Source organism: Rhodamnia argentea, chromosome 5, assembly GCF_020921035.1.
Source record: "Rhodamnia argentea isolate NSW1041297 chromosome 5, ASM2092103v1, whole genome shotgun sequence".
NCBI classification, from domain to species: domain Eukaryota; kingdom Viridiplantae; phylum Streptophyta; class Magnoliopsida; order Myrtales; family Myrtaceae; genus Rhodamnia; species Rhodamnia argentea.
Genome location: NC_063154.1, coordinates 25,916,651 through 25,940,799, shown reverse-complemented (window position 1 = coordinate 25,940,799; position 24,149 = coordinate 25,916,651). Strand labels below are relative to the sequence as shown.

Sequence of the window (24,149 nt, the reverse complement as noted above, 5' to 3'; positions counted from 1 at the left end):
CAACCGGTAACCGGCGGCCGGCAAGGGCGGAGGCCGGCGATCAGCGGCGGTGGTGGCGGGCGGCGGCCGGCGGCGAGCGACCGGCGGCGGGAGGCTGCATCAACTCCTCGCGGACGATGGTGGGCTGTGGTGGCTTGCACAAGCTCGCTCTCGAGTTGTTTCCAAAAAGTGTTCCGAAGAACAAGAAACAAGTTTTTTTTGTTCCTTGATTTTGCTTCAAAAGTGTTCTTTTTTTCAAAAATGTTCTTCGGAACACTTTTGGAACATTTTTTTATCATACGCATTTCTGTTCCGAAAGTGTTCCGGGAATACTTTCGGAATAAAAACACTTTCCAGTGAGTGTTACCATACAGACCCTAAATGACTAACCTAAAGCACTCATTGCATGCTATTCTTTCTTTGCTCTAAGGGCCATTTTTAACCATACTGGGCCAACCAATGGCCATTAGCTGTATCATGCTCAGGCTCAGCTTTTTACTGGTCAATCTGTTTTGACTGCACTTAATTAGTATTGACTTAAAAGATTCCATTGAATTAGAAATTTACTTATCTGATACGAAAAAGAGGTTATTTAATTTATTCAAACAATTGATAGTAGACAGAATTTTCCAATTATATGGTTATTGGCCTACCAATTATAGGTATAATACCCAAAAAAATCTCCAACTTTAGCATTTGTGACAATTATATCCAAAACTTTTTTTTTATCTCATAAAAAATCATCAACTTTTACTTTAGTCTCAATTCTAACACCGTCAGCCTTCCATTCATAATCACCTTTAGTTAATCCTACGTTACTCGAATTATCTTGCCGAACTTACTAATGAATCTTCGAAATTTAGAAATAATGGATTTCAAGGATGATGAGATTTTAGATAGTTCATCTTATTATCTCCGCCATGACTATACAAATAAGTTCGATGTTGGTAGCTGCAACCAATTGTGTGATCTACCTGATGCACTCCTCCAATACATCCTTGATCTTCTTTCTCTAAAATATGTTATCAAAATATGTGCATTGTCGAGAAAGTGAAAATACTTTGTGGGCATTAGTTCCTAATTTCATGTTTGATGGGTGGCCGTTCTTTGGGCTATAGAGTGCCGAATAGAATACGAAACTTACCATATATCCCAGTAATATATAGGGGAAGCAAACAACACAAGAAAAGTTCAGATTAGTTATTTCTTTTGGCTCTGCACTTTCCGCTCCACTTTCGGCACGTCCTCCTGTCTTTGGACGGTTTATGCTGATGTCATCATTGACGGTTTCCTACTTTGCGTGCCATCTTCTGAGGTTTATCTCTTTTTCACGCGTTTTTTTTCTTGCTCTGAAAGGAATGGCGCCATAATTTACCATGACACGTGGCGTCTTTCCGACTGATCTATATCTAGTTGTAGTACACCTCTCCATAGCTGACCATGACTCCCTCACGTGCTTGCCACGTGTCTCCTTGTATAATTTTTGGTGTCAACAATATTCAATCGAAACCAAGGGAGCCGGATCGGAGACCGCATATATTCAATCGAAACCCAGGGAGCGAAGTGTACATTCTAGCGAAGAATCTTTACACTGCCATCTTGCAACTTCCTAAAAAGGCCACCAAGATGATGCAATGAGTGAACTGTAGAACTCGAATTGGCCCTTAGCCTCGCCGGCCTTGGGCGAAATGGAGATCACCGGGAGCGGCCGAGCCTCCATCTCGCCAGCCCACGTCATGGCCGATCACCGAGGTTTGCAGTCGGCGGAGGAAGGAGCGGTGAGCCGAGGAAGGAGGGAGAAGGATGAGGAAAGAGAAAGGAGAAAAGAAAAAATAAATAAATAAAAAGAAAAAGAGAACAAATGAGATAAAAAATTGAATTTTTAAAAAATAAATAAAAAGTAAAAAGAATCATTTGAGATCCTTAAAAGGATAGGAAATTGGGCGTACCGATTAGCCTTGCTACCAAATTTTGTCGAATATCCAGGACGTCTTTCATGTATCTATATTAAGGAAGTAAGAACCTGACCCAAAGCACATATTAGACTTTGAAAACGATGAGTAAAAAGAAGTGTGAGAGATAGCATAAAAAAAAGAGGAGAAAAATGTTTTTCTCCTAAAAATGAGGAAGATATTTTTTTCACTTTAGAAGGTTTTTTTTTTATGTGTGGAAAATATTTTTCGAGACTAATTTATCTTTCGCGAATCAAGTGTCGAAAAATCTAAAAAATATTTTTTTAAAATATATATTTACGCGAAATAAACATAACTTTAAAGAAAAAATTAGGAAAATAGTAAAGCAAAATTTTCAAAGGAAAATAAAACCCCACGATGGGACACGATGATTGTCCAATTTATTGATAAGGATTGCTGGGTACGTGAAATCTGGCCTTTTCTGGGATGCGTTAAGAAAATGGCGATGAAAGAGTGTGTTTCGTATACGACAATAACACCGAGGCCCGCGTGACCGCGGGCCTCGCTGTCAAATTTGTCGGATATCTATGACGTCTTTCATGTATTTATATCGAGGAAGTACGAACCTGATCCACAGCACGTACTGAACTTTGAAAACGATAAAAGTAAAAGGAAGTGTGAGAGATAGCAAGAAAAAAAGATGAGAAAAATATTATTCCTTGAAAATGGGGAAAATATTTTTTTTACTTTTGAAGAAGATTTTTTTATGAATAGAAAATATTTTTCGAGGTTAGTTTATTTTTTATGAATTAAGTACCAAAAGTTTTAAAAAATATTTTTTCGAAAGTTATGTTTTCGTGAAATAAAGAGAGCATGAGAATGGTAAAGCAAAAATTTCAAAGGAAAATAAAACCCTAAGATGGGACAACATAATTGTCCAAGTCTAGCCAGTCAATGGATGCATAATGGCAATGCCAAAGGAACAGGCTTCGACCTTCATCAGTCGCTCACGCACTCCACAGTGCACAAAAGGAAGCAGACGAAGTGACTGTCGCCTCCTTTCTTCCCTTATCCGACATGTTCTGGCGAATCTTGGGAAAAAAAAGATCGGATATCGCGACACGCGAATTAAGACAAAATATTACTATGACCGAGGATAAATCATTTAGAATGACCAAAAGAAGTCTTGGTCAATGAATGGGAAGAACTGTTTTATGAATTTATTTAAATATTGGTCATCCAAAAAGAAAAATAATTGAAAAAAACAAATGACCACTACCGAAGTAATACGTTTTAAACTGACCATACTAAGTCTGCTTAAGAGATTGGGCAAATTACTTTTTTATTTGAAAGCCACCATTTTGCGGCATTATCTTGGGCAAAGACACCTTACAAGATTGCCCTACACTGCTTAGAAGACGAAACAAGCCAAGAACATGGGGATCTAGGTGCATCTCCCCAATTAAATTCCTCTCGGACGTATTCAATCATGTTTCTTGGGCTGGGTTGGGTATGAGAACTCATCTCATCTAGCCAACCAGAAAGATAGCTCGAGGTAAAAGTCCTAAAACTTATTCAAACTACTTACATGCATCTTAAGCGGAGGTCATGTTCCCTATAAGAATTAGCATTGATTGTCACTTAGGGGTGAGTGACTTCAAGGTTGGTCCAAATTCCATCTGGAACCTACTCGTCAAAACGCATTCTTCAATTTTTAGAACCAGGAACCTACCCTACATATCATGATACTTGAAATCTATTATGTCGCAGATTTTAGGGCCAATTTTAGTGTATACTACCTGTATTCTTAGTTGAACTGTTACAATAAATTATCACCTTTAATGACAACCGTTTGCTACTACAATTCACTGACCAAAAGTCACATCTGTAGGCCACGAATGTGGCACCCTCAATGGTCGCCATAGCCAGAATCAGAACCACTACATGATTGCCGAGAAGGGATTGGCGTACCTGGTTTGGAGTCGATTGAACTTGATGCGGAACGGCGACGATTCGGAACTCGAGTGTTTCCCCTCTATTCCCTCTCTGTTACATTGGCCGAATGAGACAACCACTCTTAAGAACGAAAAGGTACGTTCTGAATTTGTACGTTAGAGGACTAGATGAAAGACCTAAGCCATCACATAGAGTTCCCGAGCGCGGGCCCTATCATTATGGGTCAGGCCAAACTCGGTCCATACTAGCCAGCTAATACAACCACCCTCAAGAACGAAAAGGTACGTTCTGAATCATGTAACTTGGTTTGGGTTGGATATGAAAACTCATCTCATCTAGCCAATCAAAAAGATAACTCGAGCTAGAAGTCTTCAAACTTATTTAAACTACTTACACGCATCTTAGACTATGTTTATTTCGAGAAAAATAAGGTGTTTCTGAAAAATGATTTCCAAAAAGTCATTTTTCAAAAAAATTTTTAATATTTTTCGGTGTCCTGCTGATACCTGAAAATGATCTACCATTCAATATGGAAATCGGTTTTCACCTTGTAGTCCTTTTAATAATTTTATTTTTATTTTTTATTCTTTTATCTTCTCTTTTATTATTTATTTATTTATTTTATTTTCCTTTCTTCTTCGGCCGGTTGTTGGCCGTAGACAAGCTAGAGCCTTGCCAGCCTCGGGTAAGGCTCGAGCTCGTCGGCACGCATCCTGGCTAGTCGCCGGGCTGCCCGCCCTAGTCGAGGCTCATGGCCGGTGGAGGAAGAAGGAGAAAGGAAAAGAAACAAAAACAAAATAAAAAAAAAAATATAAAAGAGTCCATGGAGGAAAGAGAGGGAAAATGATTTTTACTTTTAAAAAAAATATTTTCTCTACTTTTGAAGGCATTTTTTCCATTGATGGAAAACATTTGCCTTAAATAATTTATTTTCCATGGATCGAATGTGAGAAAACTAAAAAATTCTTTTTTTGAAAATTTTTTTTCACGAAATGAATGGAGCTTAAGTGGAGATCAAGCTCCCCCCAAGAGTTGGCGGTGATTGCCACTACCCAGCCTCTTCTTTTTTCCTTTCCTCTGATTTTTCATTTTTAAAAAGTAAACTTTCTGATTTCTTTTTTAATTTTTTTCCTCTTGTTTTTTTCAATTCTTAGGGGGCTATTTAACCCTTCATTTGGCTGGGCCGATTAATTTTCGTCAATATTACACTCCTGAGAAGGAGGTACTACTAGAAATAACATTTTTTAACACCAGTGATTGTTTTTATTACACACAAACCAGTCTACTACAAATGAGAAACTGCTTATGTTTAGTATGTGTTTCAGTAACTTTACCAGGAATAATGGTAATTTGGTCAATATTTTAAAAATGGATGGTAAAGCTTGATTGTACTATATTTGTCGAGAGATGTCACTTGGGGTTAAGCTCATTAGAGGACCTTTTGTGCAAAGTCAAGATTCCATAGCTTTGATCTGTAACCAGACCAGATCCTGTGAGTTTGTTCTCTTCCTCGAGCTATCGCTCAGTTGTCCCCCTCCCGACGAAAGAATTGGTCTTTGCACCTTTTTCTTGAGCTTCTCACTCATGGCTATCTGCAATAACCACTCGTCGTCTCCATCTCCTAGATGGCCCGATGATGGCCGCTTCGAAATCTTTCTCAGTTTCAGAGGAGGAGATGTTCGGAAGGGCTTCATTGAATTTCTATACCAAACCCTCGCTGATTCAGGGATCCACACATTTTTAGATCGTGATGGGATCGAGGTCGGAGAAGAGATCATGCCTAGGATTTTACAAGTGATCAGCCAAACGAAGATATGCATTCCCGTCTTCTCCAGAGACTTCGCTTCCAGTAGGAGCTGTCTAAAAGAGGTGGCGGAAATGGTGAGGTGTAACAGGAGAATCATGCCCATTTTCTATGACGTGAGCTCCGATGTGGTCGGCAAACAGGAGGAGAGTTATCAGAAGTCTTTCTGCAGCCATGCGGCCCTGGGGGTGGAGTCAGCAACTATAGCCCACATGGAAGGAGGCTCTGCACGGGATGTTTCAAAAATTAAAGGATGGAAACTCAAGGACTTTAATAACGTGTAAGTGAGATCAAGATGTCGTTGCTTTTTCGACTTTTCCTAGCAAGTGATGATCGAGTACGAAATTAAAGAAAGAAGAAAGTCAATGCATCTTCTCTTTTGCCTGGTGTATTATCCGACCAGTTGTTCCTTTTCATATCTTCCTCTTTCCTTCATTTCCCGTTTGGCAGGGAACATGGTCTTATAAGGGATGTTGTTTCCACGATCCGCCGGCTGTTGAAGAAGGATGACTTAGACGTGACAGAAAATTTAGTGGGGATGGGTCACCATGTGCGAGAGATGATGAGAAAACTTGATGTTCGCTATGAAAATGACCAAGCGGTTGAACGGCAAAGGCTGACGGGAAAACGTGTGATTGGGATATCGGGCCTTCTGGGAATCGGTAAGTCAACTCTTGCCAAGATTGTCTACAACAAAATCCGTCATCTCTTTGCAGAATATAGCTTCCTTAAAGTTGAAGGAAAGAGTCTCTCGTCTCTCAAAGAAGATTTAATTAATGACCTCCAAAAGAATAGATATGCATCCATTCCTCCGCCTCCAGATGCCAAATTTATCAGGTACAAATTAAAAGATCAGAGGGTCCTCCTTGTCCTTGATGATGTGAGCGATTTTAAACAAATCCTATCGTTAGGCATACATCTAAGTGAGTTTGGTCCAGGAAGCAGGATTATCCTGATCTCTAACAGCGACGTTGTTGACGAGTTTATTATGGATCTTAAGACCTCCCAAAAAAGTGGTGACTGTCGTGATGACATCCTTATTGAAAAATACGAGCTAGACCGAATGAATGACAACCATGCTTTTCAACTGTTCTGTAAGTGTGCTCTTAGAGGACAATCTCTTAAAGAGGAATTCTCCGATTTGGCTTGGGACATTACTTTGGCTGCTCAAGGGCTTCCTCTTCTTATTGATGCTATTGGTTCATCTTTATTCGGAAAGTCCAAAAAATCATGGGAGGATCAATTCCAAATAATGAAGCAAAAGACTTTCAACAAAGATATCAGAGAAATTATGAAGACAAGATATGACGCGTTAGAGGATGATGCCAAAAAGATATTTCTTGATGTAGCATGTTTTTTCACGGGAAAAGACAAGAGAATACCCTTTTACATGTGGGAAGCTCGTGGATACAATCCTGAGACACGTCTTGACGAGATTCATAGCAGTGTCTTTGGTGAAAACCATAGAAAATCATGAATTGTGGATGCCTAATCAAGTGAAATTCCTCGGGACAGAGACTGTCATGGCGGAAAATCCATGTAAACCTTCCAAGCGTAGCAGGCTATGGATTAAGAAGGATATCCAAGGAGCATTGAAAGAACGAAAGGTAAATTCTGAAGACAAGAAAGTCTGTCCTAGTTTGAATCAGAGTACTTCTATTGATAGTTTTTCAGAGTTGATGGTGGATAAACTTTTATTTCACTTTCTTCTTTTACCATTTTTTCATGATTGGCAGGTCGCTAAAACGGTTGAAGCCCTCAGTGCCAGTTTCGACGAGCCCCCTTCATTTGATGAAGATAGATTTTTTCATAATTTTCCAGAATCTTAGTTATCTTAGAATGAGCCAAAATATTTTCAAACAAAATGAGCAGAGTGCAAGGAACTCCACAGAGGACGTTTTCCCTTCCAGAATTAAAGTGGCTTGAGTGGCAATGGTGCCACGATATCTCTGGTCTAGTTGCTTTCGGACTGTCAGACTTGCTCGTTCTTGATCTGTCTTGGAGTACCTCGAGCACTTGGTGGCACTGGAAAAAAATTATGGAGGTATGATGGCACACGTGCATGCTTTAGCTTCATGTTTGACAATACCTTGTAGTAAATAAGTCTTTTATATTCTCTTGTTTTGCAGAAGGCGCAACAGTTGAAAGTTTTGATCCTAAAACATTGTAGGGGGCTAACTGAATCTCCGGTTTCCGATGCACCCATGGACTTAGAAAGACTAAACCTGGAAGGTTGTTCTTTATTACCGGGTGTTGGCATATCCTTCAGAAATCTAGGGAAATTAGTTTCTTTGAATGTCAAGTCCTGCAGCTTCGTGGAAAAGTTGCCAGAAGATATAGGATCCTTGGTAGCTTTGGAAGAGCTTTACATTGATGGAACTTCCATTAAAGCAATTGAATTCCCTGAGGGTTCATGTGGGAAGCTTAAAATTCTGAGTGCTTGCAACTGTAAATCCTTGTCCCTATCCGGTTCAATTGGTAACTTGGAATCTCTTTCAGACCTAGCATTGGATGGCACTGAACTGAGTGAGCTCCCTAATGAAATAGTATTGCTGAAGAATCTTGAGAAGCTATATCTGAGAAACTGCAGGAAATTGGAGAAACTGCCAGAGGCCATTGGAAGACTCGAGAGGCTGCAAGTCATGGATCTTTCGGACACGGTAGTTGACGAAATACCTCCATCTGTTAAGGATTTGCGAAAATTGAAAGTGCTAAAGATGCCTCGCACTTTTATAAAAACATTTCCTGAAGGCATTAGGAACCTAGAGAGGTTGAAAGAGATAGATTTCACCTTCTGCAGATGTTTGATGGGGGAATGTGACATTACGGGATTGTCCTCTTTGCGGGTGTTACTTCTTGAAAAGACTAAATTTTCTGAGGTGATTGGGACGAAAGGTCAATCCTATGATTTCCCAAACCTGGTACGAGATGGCAAATTTCGCATCTCGGAAAGACGACGTTAGCAACTACGACATTGCTCCAGGCTGACGGACGTCCCATCAGCATGCAGACGATGAGTCAGTGACCGAAGCTAGGCGGTGGTTAGACAGAAGAGAGAAAGTTACCCATGAGGAAGTTAGCTCTCATGTCTCTTTAATTCAAATTTGTAAACTGATCGAACATGTTCAACTGATTTTCCTGCAATAAGGGCTGTTAGAATTTCGATTTTCGCATTATTCTGAATTTTATATTTTCGTTCTTTCTGTCTTTTCCTTGGCCATCACAATCAGCACACTCAGGTGTGTTTTGTCGGAATCAGTTTTGGTTCCTTTCTTGATCCTCTATAGTCTACTCATGGCAAGAGCACTGCCATTGGATTCTATTCTCCAATTTGACGAAGTCGACTACCATCAAATTGACGCTTGTTTATGACGATTCGAATATCGGAAATTTGACCACGGAAAGTTTGCTCTCCGAGTAGGAATAGTCCACGATGAATCATAGATAATAAAGTGAACGGAGTGAGAATAGCAAAAGGGTGACGTGACTTAATTCATAATTTTTGCACGAGAAAGGGCTAAACCAGAACATAAAAATTTAACTTCATAAATTTGTTATCCTTATTTTATCACCTAATAAAATATAAAGTAACTCTCCAGGTGGTAATAAAAAGAAGCTAGTTTCCACTATTAACAAGCTAGTCAAAGCAATTTCCTTTCCAAAAAATATATTGCACTTTGAATTCAAAGTGAGAGCATAGCAGTCTTATGATATTTTCAAGCAAAGTAGGTCAGCATTATCACTTGTAAACTCTGAACAAATAAGATTAGTGATGGATTTAGAGTCGATCTCAATGATGATCTTATGAGAATCAAGTTATTTTGGGAAGTTGAGTGGCGAGTTGGCGGGTAAGTTCTTTTTGTTATTTTCATCTTTTGTTTTCTGTTTGGTATTCGAGTTAAGGTGATATTTACGACTAGTTTTGTCTCAAAATAATCCTAGATCAATGTAAGTGAATGGAATCTAGCTATTGTTCCTTTATTTTTTGGTCAATTTTTAAATATTTTGGTTATACATTCGACCATCCAACATATATTCTTCAAATACAGTATGTTTATTATTTTTCTCGCACCTAAACTACCAAATGGAAGTGGTTATTTCTTGGTTCTCTTTATCATTAATTCAATGTGACAACATCTGAAAATATACATGTAATAATCTAATTATAAGTCGATATACGTGTGTCAGTCAAAAGATATCTCCCATAAAAAATTGAGTTCACAAGCACAATAGAAAAGAAACTAACTTTCTCAACGGTAGTATTTGGCCGATTTAATTAACAAGAGTTTAGTGTAATTTATTTCCAAAATCCAAAACACAATGGCCTTAATGATTCTTATAACCAATGGAATATCCACAACAGAATTAATATGCCGACTTTTTCCGACATTTTTAATATTTTTTAATGAGATTTTTTGGACTGTATATTGTTTTCTTGTTGACAATTAGGCTCACAGTATTTATGATAACTTGTTGCTATATACCTATCGGAATTCTAAAAGAAAATTTGAACAATGAAGTACTTTAACTCTTTCAAGAGTTCGAAATAATATAAGTTAGAAATTTCTAAGTTTGAACAAATATAGGATGGCTTGCGATCACGGATTGTTGTCGTGTCGCGAAGCTTTGGTGAAGGATAGATGAAAAGATGTGATGTGGAATTCCTCCAAAGGCTTCCTAGATTGCAAGATTTCCTTTCCTTTTCAAACTTGAACCAAACTTGCGGACGGTGCTTCGAAGATCCTGGACCGGCAGCTAGGACTCCTCACGTGCACTAACAGCAACTCCGAGGACTTTCCTTTGACAGCAGAGAAATTGGACTAGATGACCACTGGCAAACAGCGATGAGAAAACTACTTCCAACAGCGACCAAATTAGCACCGAACAGACAGTGAAGTCAGCACTGATCAGCGGCTAAATCCTGTTACCAAATGACAACAAGACAAATGAGCAAAGTTCTCAGCACAGCAGAGGGATCGGTGGTCCTGTTTCCCGATCGGCACAGCAATGGCAAATTCGGATTAGCAAGGATTAGGCGTGAGATCAGTGGTTTGAACCGACAAAAAATGCAGCAGAAAAGGCCAAGAGATTCTCCGGCTTGCTGGAACTTTGTCGCATAGGTTGAACGTCAGTGGGGGCCACGCTAGTCTGCTTCAAGGCTGGACTTATTCACAAAGGCAACAAAAGCTGTGATAAGAGAAAAGCAAACAGTTGTAGCAGGCGGCAATAGCTTTTGGGCGAGCGAAGCTTCAACGTCAATGGTGTCTCTACCAAAAGTTTAACCAAAAGGGCTCTCCCCTCTTAGTGTTCTCACGTGTTTCTCTGAATTTTCCCTGAATGAAAGTGCCCTCCTCTCTCTCTTATTTTTACTTTTTCTCTCTTTTTCTCTGAAGGAACTTTCATACATTGTCCTAGTACTTACGGACGAAACAGGCCAATTGGTGTAATGGTATCTCCCGAGTTAAGTAAGGGGATCCATTTTAATTGATGTACTGTGCGTAAAAAACAATTTGATGTTCAATTTCTTTTATCTGACTAAAACTTGGCGAAACATAATCAATGGATATATATCAATATATAATATGAAGACAGAACTAATCTTCCCATGTGTTCCATGGACATGGAGATTGGAAATATTACCAAAAAATTCATAAACCTATTATATGGCAGCAATTTAGTCATAAATCTTTTAATTTTACTAATTTAGTTTCAAAGCTCTTGATGATTTGACAATCTAATCCCGCTAAGTTTGACAAAAAATCACCGATGAGGACATTGGTCATCTAATGTGGTATGGCTGGCGCTTACATGGTAATTTTGATTTTTTTTTATTTTCATTTCTTTTCTTTCTTTTTCTTTTCCAAACTCCGGTGTCACGACCTAAAAATTGAAAATTCCATGTTAATGGATTGTTAGGTTAATTAAATTAACTAACTAGCTCGAGTTCTCTCAAACTCTACCAAGTCGGCCGACCCTCGTGTGACTCTCATTGGCCAAGGGCAAGGGTTGTGACCCTTCCCTAGTGGCTATCAAGAGTCACCAACTCGGAGTTGGAAAAAAAATAAAAGAAAAATTTAAAAAAATTGTAAACGTTAACACCGGTCGTGCTACGTATACAAGCGTCATCCATGTCCGCGAATTTTGTCAAAATTAGCCGAAAAGAAAACATTGGCAAATCGTGAAAATGTTTAGGATTGAATTAGCTAAATTAATTTGTTTATGATTGAATTAGCCGTCGTACAATAGATGCAAGACTTTATATATATATATATATATTATTTTCCCATGGAGGTCTTGATTCTAAGTCCATTGTAACAAAGACTGCTCCTTAATGTACTAGAAGAAGATTAAAAAAAAGTCGATAATGTTGAGATGGAATGTTGTCCTCTCTCTCTCTCTCCTTTTTTTTTTTTTGCCAATCTTAAAACTAAAATATTAATCACCTTGTCGACGACTCACGTTTGCCGGTCAATTCCTAAACCTTGATGGGTTTAAGATCTGCCATGTCTTACTCAATAAGAAAGATACTAACTTTTTCACAGTAGTATTATAGTCAATCTAGACAGCAAGATATCACTGTGCTTATAATTAATAAAACCATGTACTATAGAATCAATAGGCTGACTATTTTGTACATGTTTAGTCTTCTCTAATGAGATTCTTAGGACTATATATCTTTTAATAATTCGACTCACGTATATGTATGATATTGGTATCATCCGATCCTCAACTATTTATTAAAAACTTACTATATTTTAAATGGTAATTTTGATGGATTATGTTTATCCAACTCTTTCAAGTTTGAAACGATATGAATGAGTCAGATTTTTAATCATGTGACCGAAGCAATTCCATTCCCCAATGCTTTAGCCCCATCTTTTGATTGCTTTAGAGTGATATAAATTTGAATAAAAATAACTAATAAATCGGAATTGACAATGTATTCTTAATTATTCATCCTTCATGTATTAAACCTATGCATTAAAGGTACGAATATTTGTAATTTCCTTCGTAGGTACGAATATTTGTAACTTCATTTGTATAATAATATCTCTGGACCGCACGGAGTATTATGAGATCACTGGCTTCTCTATTCACCGCATCGAGAAGCCAGCAAACCCCATTCCATCCTCATTCCCAATTAAACCTCTCCCAGTTCAAGTGGTGAGATCCCATTTGCTTAATGATTGCTCATAAAATAAGCCACGTTATATAGTATAAAAGGCAAACTACCAAGAGTATCGATAGTTTTATAATATTTATCAGTTGTGCAACATCGTAATTAACAACAAATGACCATTACCGAAGAAAAAAACTATTTAAAATGACCAAAAGATGTCTATGTCATAGAAATGGGTCTATTGTTGTATATATTAGGTTTAATACCACGAAAAACCCCAAACGGGTACACCTACAATAAATTTATCATAAACTATTTTTTTGACCAAAAAAAATCTTAAATTGGTACACTTGTGATAAATTTACTCCAAACTGGTACACCTATGATAAATTTACTCTCCATTAATTTTCATTTAATCTAACCATCAATTTCTTGAGTTGGATGACACGTAACAGTTAATAGGGATACCAATTTGGAGCTTTTACCATCTGTTTGTTAAAATTGTATTAATTTAAGATTTTTTGTGGTAAAAAAATTAGTTTATGGTAAATTTGTCACATATGTATCAATTTAGCATTTTTGGTGGTAAAAAACGTAGCTTGGAATAAATTTGTTACAAGTGTACCAATTTAGGATTTTTCACAAATGTACCAGTTTGAAATTTTTTGTGATATTAACCTTATAAATTAACCCACAATGACCATTGGTCATCCAAAAAGACAAATATTAAAAATAGAAAAAGACCACTACCTAAGAAAAATGTTTTAAAAAGACCGAAAAAAGTATGCGTCGGGGATTAGGTAAATGGCGCTTTTGAAAGCCAACCACTTTGCAATAGGCAAAAGGACATTAGGAATGCCAATATTTGTGTACGGCGCTCACTATAGTATTAATATTTTTTTTTATCACTTAAGTGCCAATTTTTTGAAAAACGGTTATTTCAATACCAACTCCAATGAGTTTCGCTGGAAATCTGATGTGGCATCAACGTCGCTCGTCGGAGCTTCCAAGTAAAAAAAAAAAAATTAAAATTCAATAAAAAATTCACATAATGTTAAAAAACCAAAAAATAAACTTAAAAAAAAAGTGGCAAGCAAACGCAGGGGCAAGGGCTCACATCCGTCGCCATCGCCGCCCCCCCCCCACCATTGCCGGCAAGGCGAGTGGTGGGGGACGGCCGTGGGGGGTCATCGAGCCCCAACGAGGGTGAGGTCGAGCCTCGCCATGGGTTTGCAAGGCCAGCCACGGCCGGGGCTTGGCGATCCCCCTCAATCAATCCCCACCCTTGCTGGCAATGGCCGGCGATGGTAGGGCGATAGCGAATGCAAGGGCTGTAAGCCCTCGTCGCTGCAACTTCTACTTTTTTTTTTAAAGTTATTTCTCTATTTGATTTTAATTTTAAAATTTTTTACCATTTTTAAGTTGAACAGTCCACGTGGGCTGATTTTTTTTAAAATAATTGCCACGTAATATTAAAAAATGTCACGTGTCTTGTTTGATTGGAATCGACACCTAAATGATCGTTTTTAATCGGAATTGGCACGTAAGTGATCATTTTTTCTTCGATTTGGCATTTAAGTGATCTAATATATATATATTAGTACTAAAGAGAGCTGTACACAAATTTGATTCAGAACTTAGAGGGCAGAGTAGAGGTAACAAATTTCAGAGCACAGCAAATAGCCATTCTTTCAAAATGAGATCACAACTAACCCTTATACTCTCAATATGAATTCCTTCCTTGCTTTCATTTAATCCAGAATAATCACATGGACCGCACACGAGAACAAATTTTGCTGATGGACACAATCTCAATTTGGCCATTGAGATGGAAACCTAGTAATATAAGAAAGAGGGAAACAATATTTGATTGAGAAAAGTAGGTTGACACAACTCTAAAGTTTGAAGATATCTTACATTTTTAGTAACCACGACAATTGACAACACTCAACTATCGCATCCAAACTAAATGACAACACTCGACCATCTAACCCAAACCAACGCTGTATTATTTATTGCAGTAAATGCATCCAGTGACTAAATTGTGAAGATCCTAACATTTTTTGCTTCAAGCAGGGATTGACATCGAGGTCACTTTGGTCAAGGGAAGCAAGGGTAGGAAACTTTTCGAGAATGTTGTAGTGGAGCAAATCCAGAGTCAAGACTTGACATGAACTGGATTTCTAAAGGAAGGCTGGATACAAGAGTACCTCAAAGCCTCAGTTCTCTGAGATGACGTAGTAGCCAAATACCACCAGGAATGTCTCTCCCCAAACTCCTACACAAGGAGGCATGGACTTCCTCCAGGTTTATCAACCATTCAATGTGATGAGGAAATTCCCTTATGAAACAAGAATCCATCTGCAGCACTCTCAAATTCAGTAAACGTTTAGTCGAATGGGGCAGTTGTGAGATACCCATACTGAAATATCCAACTCTTCTAATGAGTCGGCCACACCAATCGAGTCCAAGCGTCTAAGTTTCTCCAAGACCCAATTGAGTCGGGGAGTTCATGAATTTTCGACATCAAAGGTTAGTACTGAAAGAGCTTCAAGCTTCCAAACTGAATCAGTAACGCGATCAAATGAGAAGCGATTAGTGGCGCTAAGGATTTGCAGCTGAACCAATTTGCCTATCGACACAGGAAGTTCTCCCACAGAAGTGACATCGATCAGGAGCTCTCTCAAAGCATTCATCGCACCCATTTCCGTTGGCGACATGGTAAGTTTGGAGCAGAACTTTAAATTCAGGGTAACCAAGGGATCCAAATGAACGAATCGAGAACATCGCTCGAGAATCAATATCTCCCAATTTGGGCAACAAGAGAAGCTGCGGGTAATTAATAAGACCGCACAACCTGTAAGATTCAAGACTTTCAATTGCTCCATCTGCAAAACAAGCGAAAAAAATTCAGGTGCAGTAGAACTGTCAATTTTACTCAATGACAAGAAATGAGCTATAAACCACCACCTTAATTCCTTTCCAACCTCCCCAGGATTCTGTAACCTTACCCCACGAAAGATCAAGAATAGTTAGGTTCTCATTTTCCTCTAAATGAATGCTGATTGCATATGAATGAAGCCACCGAACCTTCGATAAGGCATCTGCAAATTCTCCACCATCATTGGCGCGACCCAAGCTGAGAAATGTTGTGTTTGTTGAAATATAACGCGCGGAAACTAATCCAGATCTTGCAACTAAATCAATGCGAAAAGCTCAAAGAAAAAACGATGAATAATAAAGGACACCAGAGATTATGTGATTCGGTCCGAATATCGGTACTTATATCCACGGGAGAGCCAAGAACAACAATCCACTATAATCGGAGAATCGAAATTACAATCGCTCAATATGCTCGTATTTCCCGCACCTAAATTATACCCAAATCAAAGTATTTACAAATAAAATAACTTAATTGGATAAAATAAATTCACGAAGCATAAAATTGAATTGCGTTTAGAACTCCTCGCAATAAAAAAAGAGAACCCAAAGAAAGAGCGTCGTCTTCTTATCCTTGCGGCGCGAACCTGCGGTGCAGCTCCTTGTCCTGTCTCGTCTTAAAAACAAGCCCACAAAAGTTCCTTTCCTTTTGTACGGCTTCTGCAGGCAACGCTAGTGGAAGCCACAAAAAAGTAAAACCCTACTTTTTACTTTCCTTCTCTTCCTCCATCATAAAGACTCTTTTGCCCCCATAACATATTGGAAGAAAGAATATGTGAGTCCTTTTTTTTTTTGGTCCTGTAGCGCCGATACTAATCTACAGCAGAAGTAGTCCACCGCACGCCATGTAAAAAGATCTCCGAAGTCAAATCGTTCAACACGTGAATATCTTGTTCAACAAAATCAAAACATATCCTTTACTTAATTATTTTTAGGCTCAAAATCGAGACATAAATATAACAGTGTTCGGCGGTATCTCATGGCCTGCAACTTCAGTGTGAAGGTGGTCTGCTTTCTGTATGCTGGACCACAAAAGTCAACAAAAGAAACGTGAAAGTTTCCGGACAATGAAATAATTACTATGGAGGCTCAAGCGCCCTTGAGCTAAAGAAAATTGCTTCATCCATGAACCTTATCGAAGAAAATAGAAAAAACAAATTAGGGGTGGGGACGCTAGTACCATAAGTACGAGGTACAATTCCTACGATCTGCCGATCGTGTGGATAGCAATTTCTTCCTCTCCTTAAATATTTGCTTATAAAAAGTAAGATTTCCTGTGCCCACTTTTCGATACTTATACCATGCATGATTCACAAATATCTAATTTCATAGAATTGTAACCGAAACTAATGATGTGTCATAAATTCTGTTCAGAATCTTCTGGTAATCTTCCTGAGATTGCTGTATGAAATCTTCAAACTCAATCCATTCTTCTAGTCCTTTATCGTACAAAAAAGAACAAAAAATTTCAATAAGTAGTGGAAGTCCCTTCGCAGCCTTGACTATGTTGTTTGCAATATAAGCATACAAAGGTAGTTCATCACTCTTTCCGATTGCACAGCGCCAGAAAAAGTAGAAAGCTCGATTATGATGCATTGGGATAACATTGTAATACGATGGAGCCAAACCTCGATCCAACCCTTGAAGAACGCTTCTTTCTTTTGGAGTGACAATTATTCTGCTTCCAGAACCAAACCAATCAAGCTTATAGCTCCTACAAACTCCTCAAGGAGGGACCAACTTTCCACATCATCGAGGACAATGAGAACTTTTATATTCTAAATATTTCTAGCAAAAATCATACTCCTTTGAAAGAAGAAGCAACCTCATACTCTCTTTTAGAAATATCAAAGATCAACTTTGTCTGAACGTATTGAACGCCACCAGGTTGCTGCATCATTTCTTCAATCTCCACAAGAAAACTGCAATCGTCGAAGCAAAGGGATATTCGGTCATATTCTATCTTGGCAAAAGCACTCTTTTGAATGCCATCTCTCCCATGGATTCCGACAATTCGTACGTCGTTTACTTCCAGTTCCAATAATTCCATTACTTTCGATTCTTGACCATCTTGAAACTCCTGTAAAGGTATTCAGGTTCATATACAGAGGTACTGTAAGTTCCAGATGATAACACCATTCTCTGAAACATGTGCTTTGAATGTGTCTGCCAATCAATCATATGCCTTGCTAGTTCAGATGATGTAACTAATGTTTAGATGACAGAGTAGTTAGGCTGTTGAAGATAACCTCCACTGAAGTTCCTCTCCAACAAAATCATTTAAGCTAAAGATAGGATAGTAAACCTTCTGTCTCTATTGTGGGAAAATCTAATAAGCAAATCTGGCTTACTAAGCATCAAAAAGCCTAATCTGACTAACATACCCTGTTTCTTGTCCTTTGTAGCTTGAAAAGGAAGCACAGAAAAGTGATTACCAGCGGAGACCATCTCCGAGTTGCCGCAGTGACAAATTCAGTAGGAGTTTATCTTGAGATCTCATACCCTGCACGTGTAATGCATATGCAATTTTCGGTTATGGTGAGGACTCAATGGGCCTGGCCGAAATTCTCTTGCTCCAGTGGGGTTTGTTCAATTAATTTTAATTAAACCCAGAACCTTCCTGCCTAAGTTGGTCCAATGGTAATGCAGTTTATGTGGGCTTATTACTACTAAATGATTGTGCTCCTAACATACAAACTAACAATATATTTTTTTTGAAGGATCGGGATCGATCTCAATTTTTTGTGCAATGACTGATATTGCCAAAATTTAGGTATCGACAGAGTCAAAATATTATCTTTTCTGTGAAAGTGGTGCGCAAAGTGAATTCTACAAAAGGAAGCAAGACCAACACTTTCATGCTGATACCCAATGCGGTTTTTAAGCTTAGGCAAGTTTATCTTCTATGCCGAGATTCACTCTGGAAAGTCTGGTATCACTAACTGGGGGACCGACCACTCCTAGCTCAAATTGAAACATTGATCGACAGCAAACACGTATAATGTAAAAACCAACACGTGAGCTGCGAATGAAAGAACGCAGCTGGTGCAACTCGGATGTGTAGTCCCAGTTCGGTTTCAAACACAAAGGATATTGCAAATGAAATGTTTCAATCAACAAAATGATGGTCATTCGTGAGGTTAGTTGCTGAAGACGAGGATGGGAATTGGAGAAATTCCAACACGGGTAAATTTAAATCGAGATTTCGATGCTTTTCCACATCTCCAGCACTAGTGATGTAATTGAAATCAAATGAGTGGATTATCTGACCATTTGTTCCTTTTCACGTCTTCCTCTTTCCTTCTTTTCCCAATTGGCAGGGATCATGAACTTATAAAGGAGGTCGTTTCGACTGTCCGCCAGCTGCTGAGGAAGGATGAGTTAGATGTGACAGAGCATTTAGTGGGGATGGATCACCATGTGCAAGAGGTGATGAGAAAACTTGGTGTTCAATATGAAAATGGACGAGTGGTTGAAGGGCAAGTGCTGATGAGAAAACGTGTGGTTGAGATATTGGGCCTCTCAGGGATCGGTAAATCGACTCTTGCCAAGATCGTCTACTACAAAATCCATCCTCTCTTTGAAGGATGCTGCAGCTTCCTTACCGATATCCATGGAAAAGTTGAGGAAAGGAGGCTCTAGTCTCTTCAGGAAGATTTAATTAGTGACCTCCAAAATAAAAGATGTACACTCAAATCTTCCGCCGAAAGTACTGCATTTATAAAGTACAAATTTAGAAATCTAAGGGTTCTTATTGTCCTTGACGATGTTACTGATTTTGAACAAATCAATTCATTAGCCCAAAAATCTAAGTTGGTTTGGCCTAGGAAGTAGAATCATGGTTATCTCCATGAGAAGCAATCTTGTTGACAAGTATAGTCAGTTGCCGGTTGAAAACTACGAGTCTCCAGAACCTGGTCGTCCAAGTGTTCTTGGACCCGGAAGCCAGATGCTCGATAGAAGAAGCAGCGTTGTTGACATTTGTAATGACATCCTAGTTGAAAAATATGAGCTTAAGCCAATGAATGATGGACACGCGTTTCAATTGTTATGTAAATATGCTCTTAGAGGAAAACCTCTTCAAGAGGAATTGTCCTCTTTGGCACGTGACATTAGTTTGACTACTGGAGGGCTTCCTTTTGTTATTCAGGTTGTTGGTTCATCTTTATATGAGAAGCCCATTGTTGACACCTAAATTTTGACTTTCCTTTTTAGTTATTTTTGCATAAAAATTAGAGCTAATTTTAGTTGTAAACAAAAAAAAAATCGATTTTTTATGCATCACATTAGTACTCGTTTGCGTCGATGGGAAAAAAAAAGAAAAGAAAAATGATGACAGGTGAGAATTCGGCTAGGAGGAGGGTTCCGAAATTGCAAGGCCATTGGGGCTTGTTTTAAGTTCAAATCAGCCCACTCGTGTTAACCATGAAGCTTTTTACTAAATCAGCTAATTAAAAGGGTAGTGGGTTTAAGATTTAAAAAAAAAAAAAAAGACAAGCCCAGCTGGGCCTGGCAGAATTCCACAATGCCTTTGGAATAAGGCTAGTCGAATTTCTGATCATTTTTTTTTTAACTAAGTTTGTGCAAAATTGGACCCTCGGGCCTGTTATCTTAAGTCATATTTTATTATGGGGCTCTATTTTGCAATAATTTAAAACTTTAAGCCCCGACTTGCAAAGCTCCAATTTATAAATACATAGCATTGTCTAGGTTGGGGGGACTTTTTTTTTTCAGAGAGAAAAATCAGAAAATTAGAGAGCGATACACGTGAGAAGAGGAGTGAAAACTTTGGCCGAGAAGCTCTCCCGCGACCCAAGATTGTGCTGCAAATCTATACTGGTTCTGCATCGCAACATTGTCGCCGACTCTCCGACCCACGAGCTGTTCTTTCTCGACGAAGCAGTCCTTCAGTGCCCAGCAGATAAACGTCAGGATCTTGTCGCTTCCTAGAGATTTTTGCTCACGTTCCACAACGAGCTGTTGGCGTTTTACTGTAGACGTCCACTATCACAATTATTCCACGTGTATGAAGAGGTGTCCTTGTCTCCTTGAAGTCCATGGTGAAGAAAGCAACTGGAGTTCCTTCCGATCAAGCTTGAATTCTGGTTTTGTCTTCTTTTGTTTCCTTCTTGGCATAATCCTCACCAGTCTGTCTTAAAGGTTCATATTTGGCACGTAATTTTCACTCAAGTTCGAGAAAGAGAGGAGAGTGCAAAGCTCGCAACCAAGGTAAATCACCTAACTTAGATATTATGATTATTTGTTTGCGAATTTTGATTGATTGAGTCGTTTGTCCTGAATTGATGTTCGCGTTATCATGAAATTGCTTGTCCCAATTAATTTCTGAATTGGTTTGCATGATTCAAAAGTTAATTGGATAATTTTGAGCTTGGACAAAATAACACTCAATTAGAAAGATGCATATGTTCTTCCGAAATTTGTGAGTAAATTGCCAGATTTGATATGTTCATGATTGGATTGGGATTTATCCTAGTCTTTTGAAATCTCCATGAGATAAAGCTCCTCATCCAAAGAGGAAATTGAATTTTGATGCATTAGGCAAGATAATCTCTTTGGAATCCTCAAATATAGTCTCATGATTTTCAAAATTTTTGAGATAACTCTATGATAGATTTTGTCTTATGACTTTGTGGATAATTGCATATATCTTGAGCATATCTTTGAACTTGTGGCACATCTTTTGATATTTTTTAGCATATCAGATAAGTCTATATCTCATTTGAATAATATCTTTTAAGTTTGGATAGTTATTTAAAAATTCATTTCAAATCTCAAGAGATACTCTTTCCTATTTTAAAATATGTGAATCCTTTGTGGATAGGGGCCTATCCCCTTTAAAATTTTGGCACCTACCTCTAGTTGGCCCGAGAAATTCATTTTCTTTTACACTTTAGTCTAATTCAAATATTTTTATAATCTACCTTGAGTATAATACACGCTCCCTTGCGCCTTATCCCTCGAAATATGTGCATTATGGATGACTATTTGACTTCACCCTCGAAGTATGACGTCATCCGCACATGAATTTGTCTAACCTATCCTATAACTTTGGGACCGGAGTGACAAATTTCATAATATATAAATTCACTATTTGACCCCGCCACCGAGGTACGACGTGAATAAATTACCTTCTGACCCCACCTCTCGGGTAACGAGCGAATTCATCAGAAAAATTCGGATTATAAGGTGTATTATGCTCAAGGTTTATTATATTCTTATTTGATTCATTTTTTCATTAAAAAAATCATAAAAATCATTAAAAAAATCATCATATCTTGACCTTAAATGAATTTTTTCAGAAATTATATCTTAAGATGACTCTTAATATAAATTGGAGTTTGATTAATCAATTTGTGTTAATTGTCGGACCAAAAATCATAAAACCGAAAATTCATTAAAGGGTGATTTGCTTTTTCTAAATAAACGTGAAAGTGATGTTACTTGGTTCTATCTATTATTAATTTGATATAACTAAGTTCGACATATATATGTAATAATCTAATTAAAAATCAATATGTGTGTGTCAGTCAAAAGATATCTCACATGAAAAATTGAGTTTAAACGCACAACAGAAAAGAAACTAACTTTTTAACAAAAGTATTATTGTCGATCAAATTAACAATAGTTTGGGGTGCTTTACTTTCAAAATCTAAAAAGCAATGCCCTTGATGATGCTTATAATCAAAGAAATATCTGCTACAAAACTAATATGCCAACTTTTTCCGATATTTTTAATCTTCTCTAACTAGATTTTCAGGATTGCATGTCCTTCGATAATTCGAATCACATGCATTTATGATATGTTGTTGGTATTTAACTATCAGATTTTTTTGAAGAAAAATTTGAACGGGTATATCTAACTTTTTCATGTATGAAACAACTTAAGTAAGTTAGATTTACTCTTGTCCTCTAAGCAATTCCATTTTCAGCTCCTTTAGCCCAATTTTCTTTTTACTGCTTTAAAACGAAATAGAATTGGACAAAAGCAACTGATTTGAACTTTAATCGGAAATGTCTTGTATGTCTTAATTATCTATCCTTCATATGTCTCATGTATATTTTCAAGATGTGAAATTATAGAAATTTTATTTATAGCATTAATATCTCGGGTATTGCACGGGATATTATAGTATTTCTGGCTTCTCTGTTCACCACAGTAAATCCCCCTTCCATCCTCATCCGAACTAAACCACATGCCCTCAGTTCAACGAGATTTACCAGCACCTTAGAGATGATCTTCTGAGACACTTTGTATAAACTAAATTGGTCTGGAATGGCCCATAGATTGTTTAGTAGTAAGAACTGTATACGTCTTTGCGATATTCGGTCAAATTTGTCCTATTTATAAGGCCACGCCTACCGTGTCATCTTCAATAGGAGTGAGCGGTTTTAGATTTCATATAGGTTTCACCTGAAACTTGAAACTTATCAAACGAAACAAATTCCTCATTTTTGGAAACTTGAAACATACCATGCGTATCTTGAAACCTAAAAACTACCCCGTCACAGGTTTCAAGGTCTGTTTAGATTCCACTTGTATTATTAATTGAATGATTGTAGTAAATTATCACCTTTTAATGATCATCATTTGTTGCTACAATTTATTAACCACAATTTATATTTAGACACACGAATAAATATGAAATATTAACAAAGTAAAAGTCTCAAATAATAAATATCGTCGAAAATGGAAGCTCGGATTAGTGGTTACAGACTATACGCTTGTCATCGGATACCATGGAATACCACGGGATGACGCGAAAATATATACCAAGAAAAACATAAAAACTTATTACAAGTTCTAAGTTCCACTTATCTGGAACCTACCTATCAGAATATGTTTATCAATTTTTAGAGCTTGAAATCTACCTCGCATACCTTGAAATTTGAAACGGGACTAGTTTCAAATTTCGATTTCTACCCTAAAAATTATGCTCACGCCTTATTCTCGAACCAAAACCACGTCCCAGGATTTCTTGTGAAATATTAATTGAAGACCCTCCAGCCGATGATTTAAAAGACCCCATCTGCTCAATGCTTGCTTATAAAGTAAGCCACGATCTATTTAAGCTATTACGCAAGCTGCCTAGAGGGTCGACAATTTTATAATGTTTATGAGTTGTAGGTACCAAGGGGATCGAACAATTTTATACTATTTGTGAGTATTGCGACGTGAGAATTAATAATAAAAGACCATTACCCATTTTCCAATGACCAAAAGAAGTCTATTTGTTTTTTTTTTAAGGGGTCTATTGCTTTATGAACTAACGAAAAACGACCTTGATCGACAAATTATTAATGAAAAATGACCTCTACCGAAGAAAAATGTTTTAAAATGACCAAAAGCAGTCTGCGTCAGAGAGTCAGTAAGCAATAATGGCGCTTTGCCACCACTTTGCAGAACAATTTTAGGCTT

The 24,149-nt window shown here is 37.8% G+C and overlaps 2 protein-coding genes across 2 annotated transcripts in view; one reads left to right on the top strand and one right to left on the bottom strand.

Annotated features, from left to right (window-relative positions):
- The window catches only part of LOC115732964 (disease resistance protein RUN1-like), an 86,512-nt gene that overhangs the window by 32,930 nt on the left and 29,433 nt on the right, over positions 1-24,149 (bottom strand). Inside the window, exon 5 of the mRNA XM_048278817.1 lies at positions 17,819-17,878. Coding sequence (XP_048134774.1) covers positions 17,819-17,878 — 60 coding nt within the window. The remainder of the gene's footprint in view (positions 1-17,818; positions 17,879-24,149) is intronic.
- On the top strand, positions 6,195-8,828 carry LOC115728046 (disease resistance protein RUN1-like). The gene is made up of 3 exons (XM_048278821.1): positions 6,195-6,314; positions 7,389-7,696; positions 7,782-8,828. Exons 2-3 carry the CDS (start codon positions 7,517-7,519, stop codon positions 8,613-8,615), a joined length of 1,014 nt encoding a protein of 337 aa, XP_048134778.1. The 5' UTR covers positions 6,195-6,314; positions 7,389-7,516; the 3' UTR covers positions 8,616-8,828.

What these genes read in the sequence shown, in the direction of transcription:
- LOC115728046 (XM_048278821.1), top strand. Translation starts at nt 7,517, where the DNA reads ATGAGCAGAGTGCAAGGAACTCCACAGAGGACGTTTTCCCTTCCAGAA. An exon ending in ACTGGAAAAAAATTATGGAG is followed by an intron (nt 7,697 to 7,781) that starts GTATGATGGCAC and finishes CTTGTTTTGCAG; the next exon opens with AAGGCGCAACAGTTGAAAGT.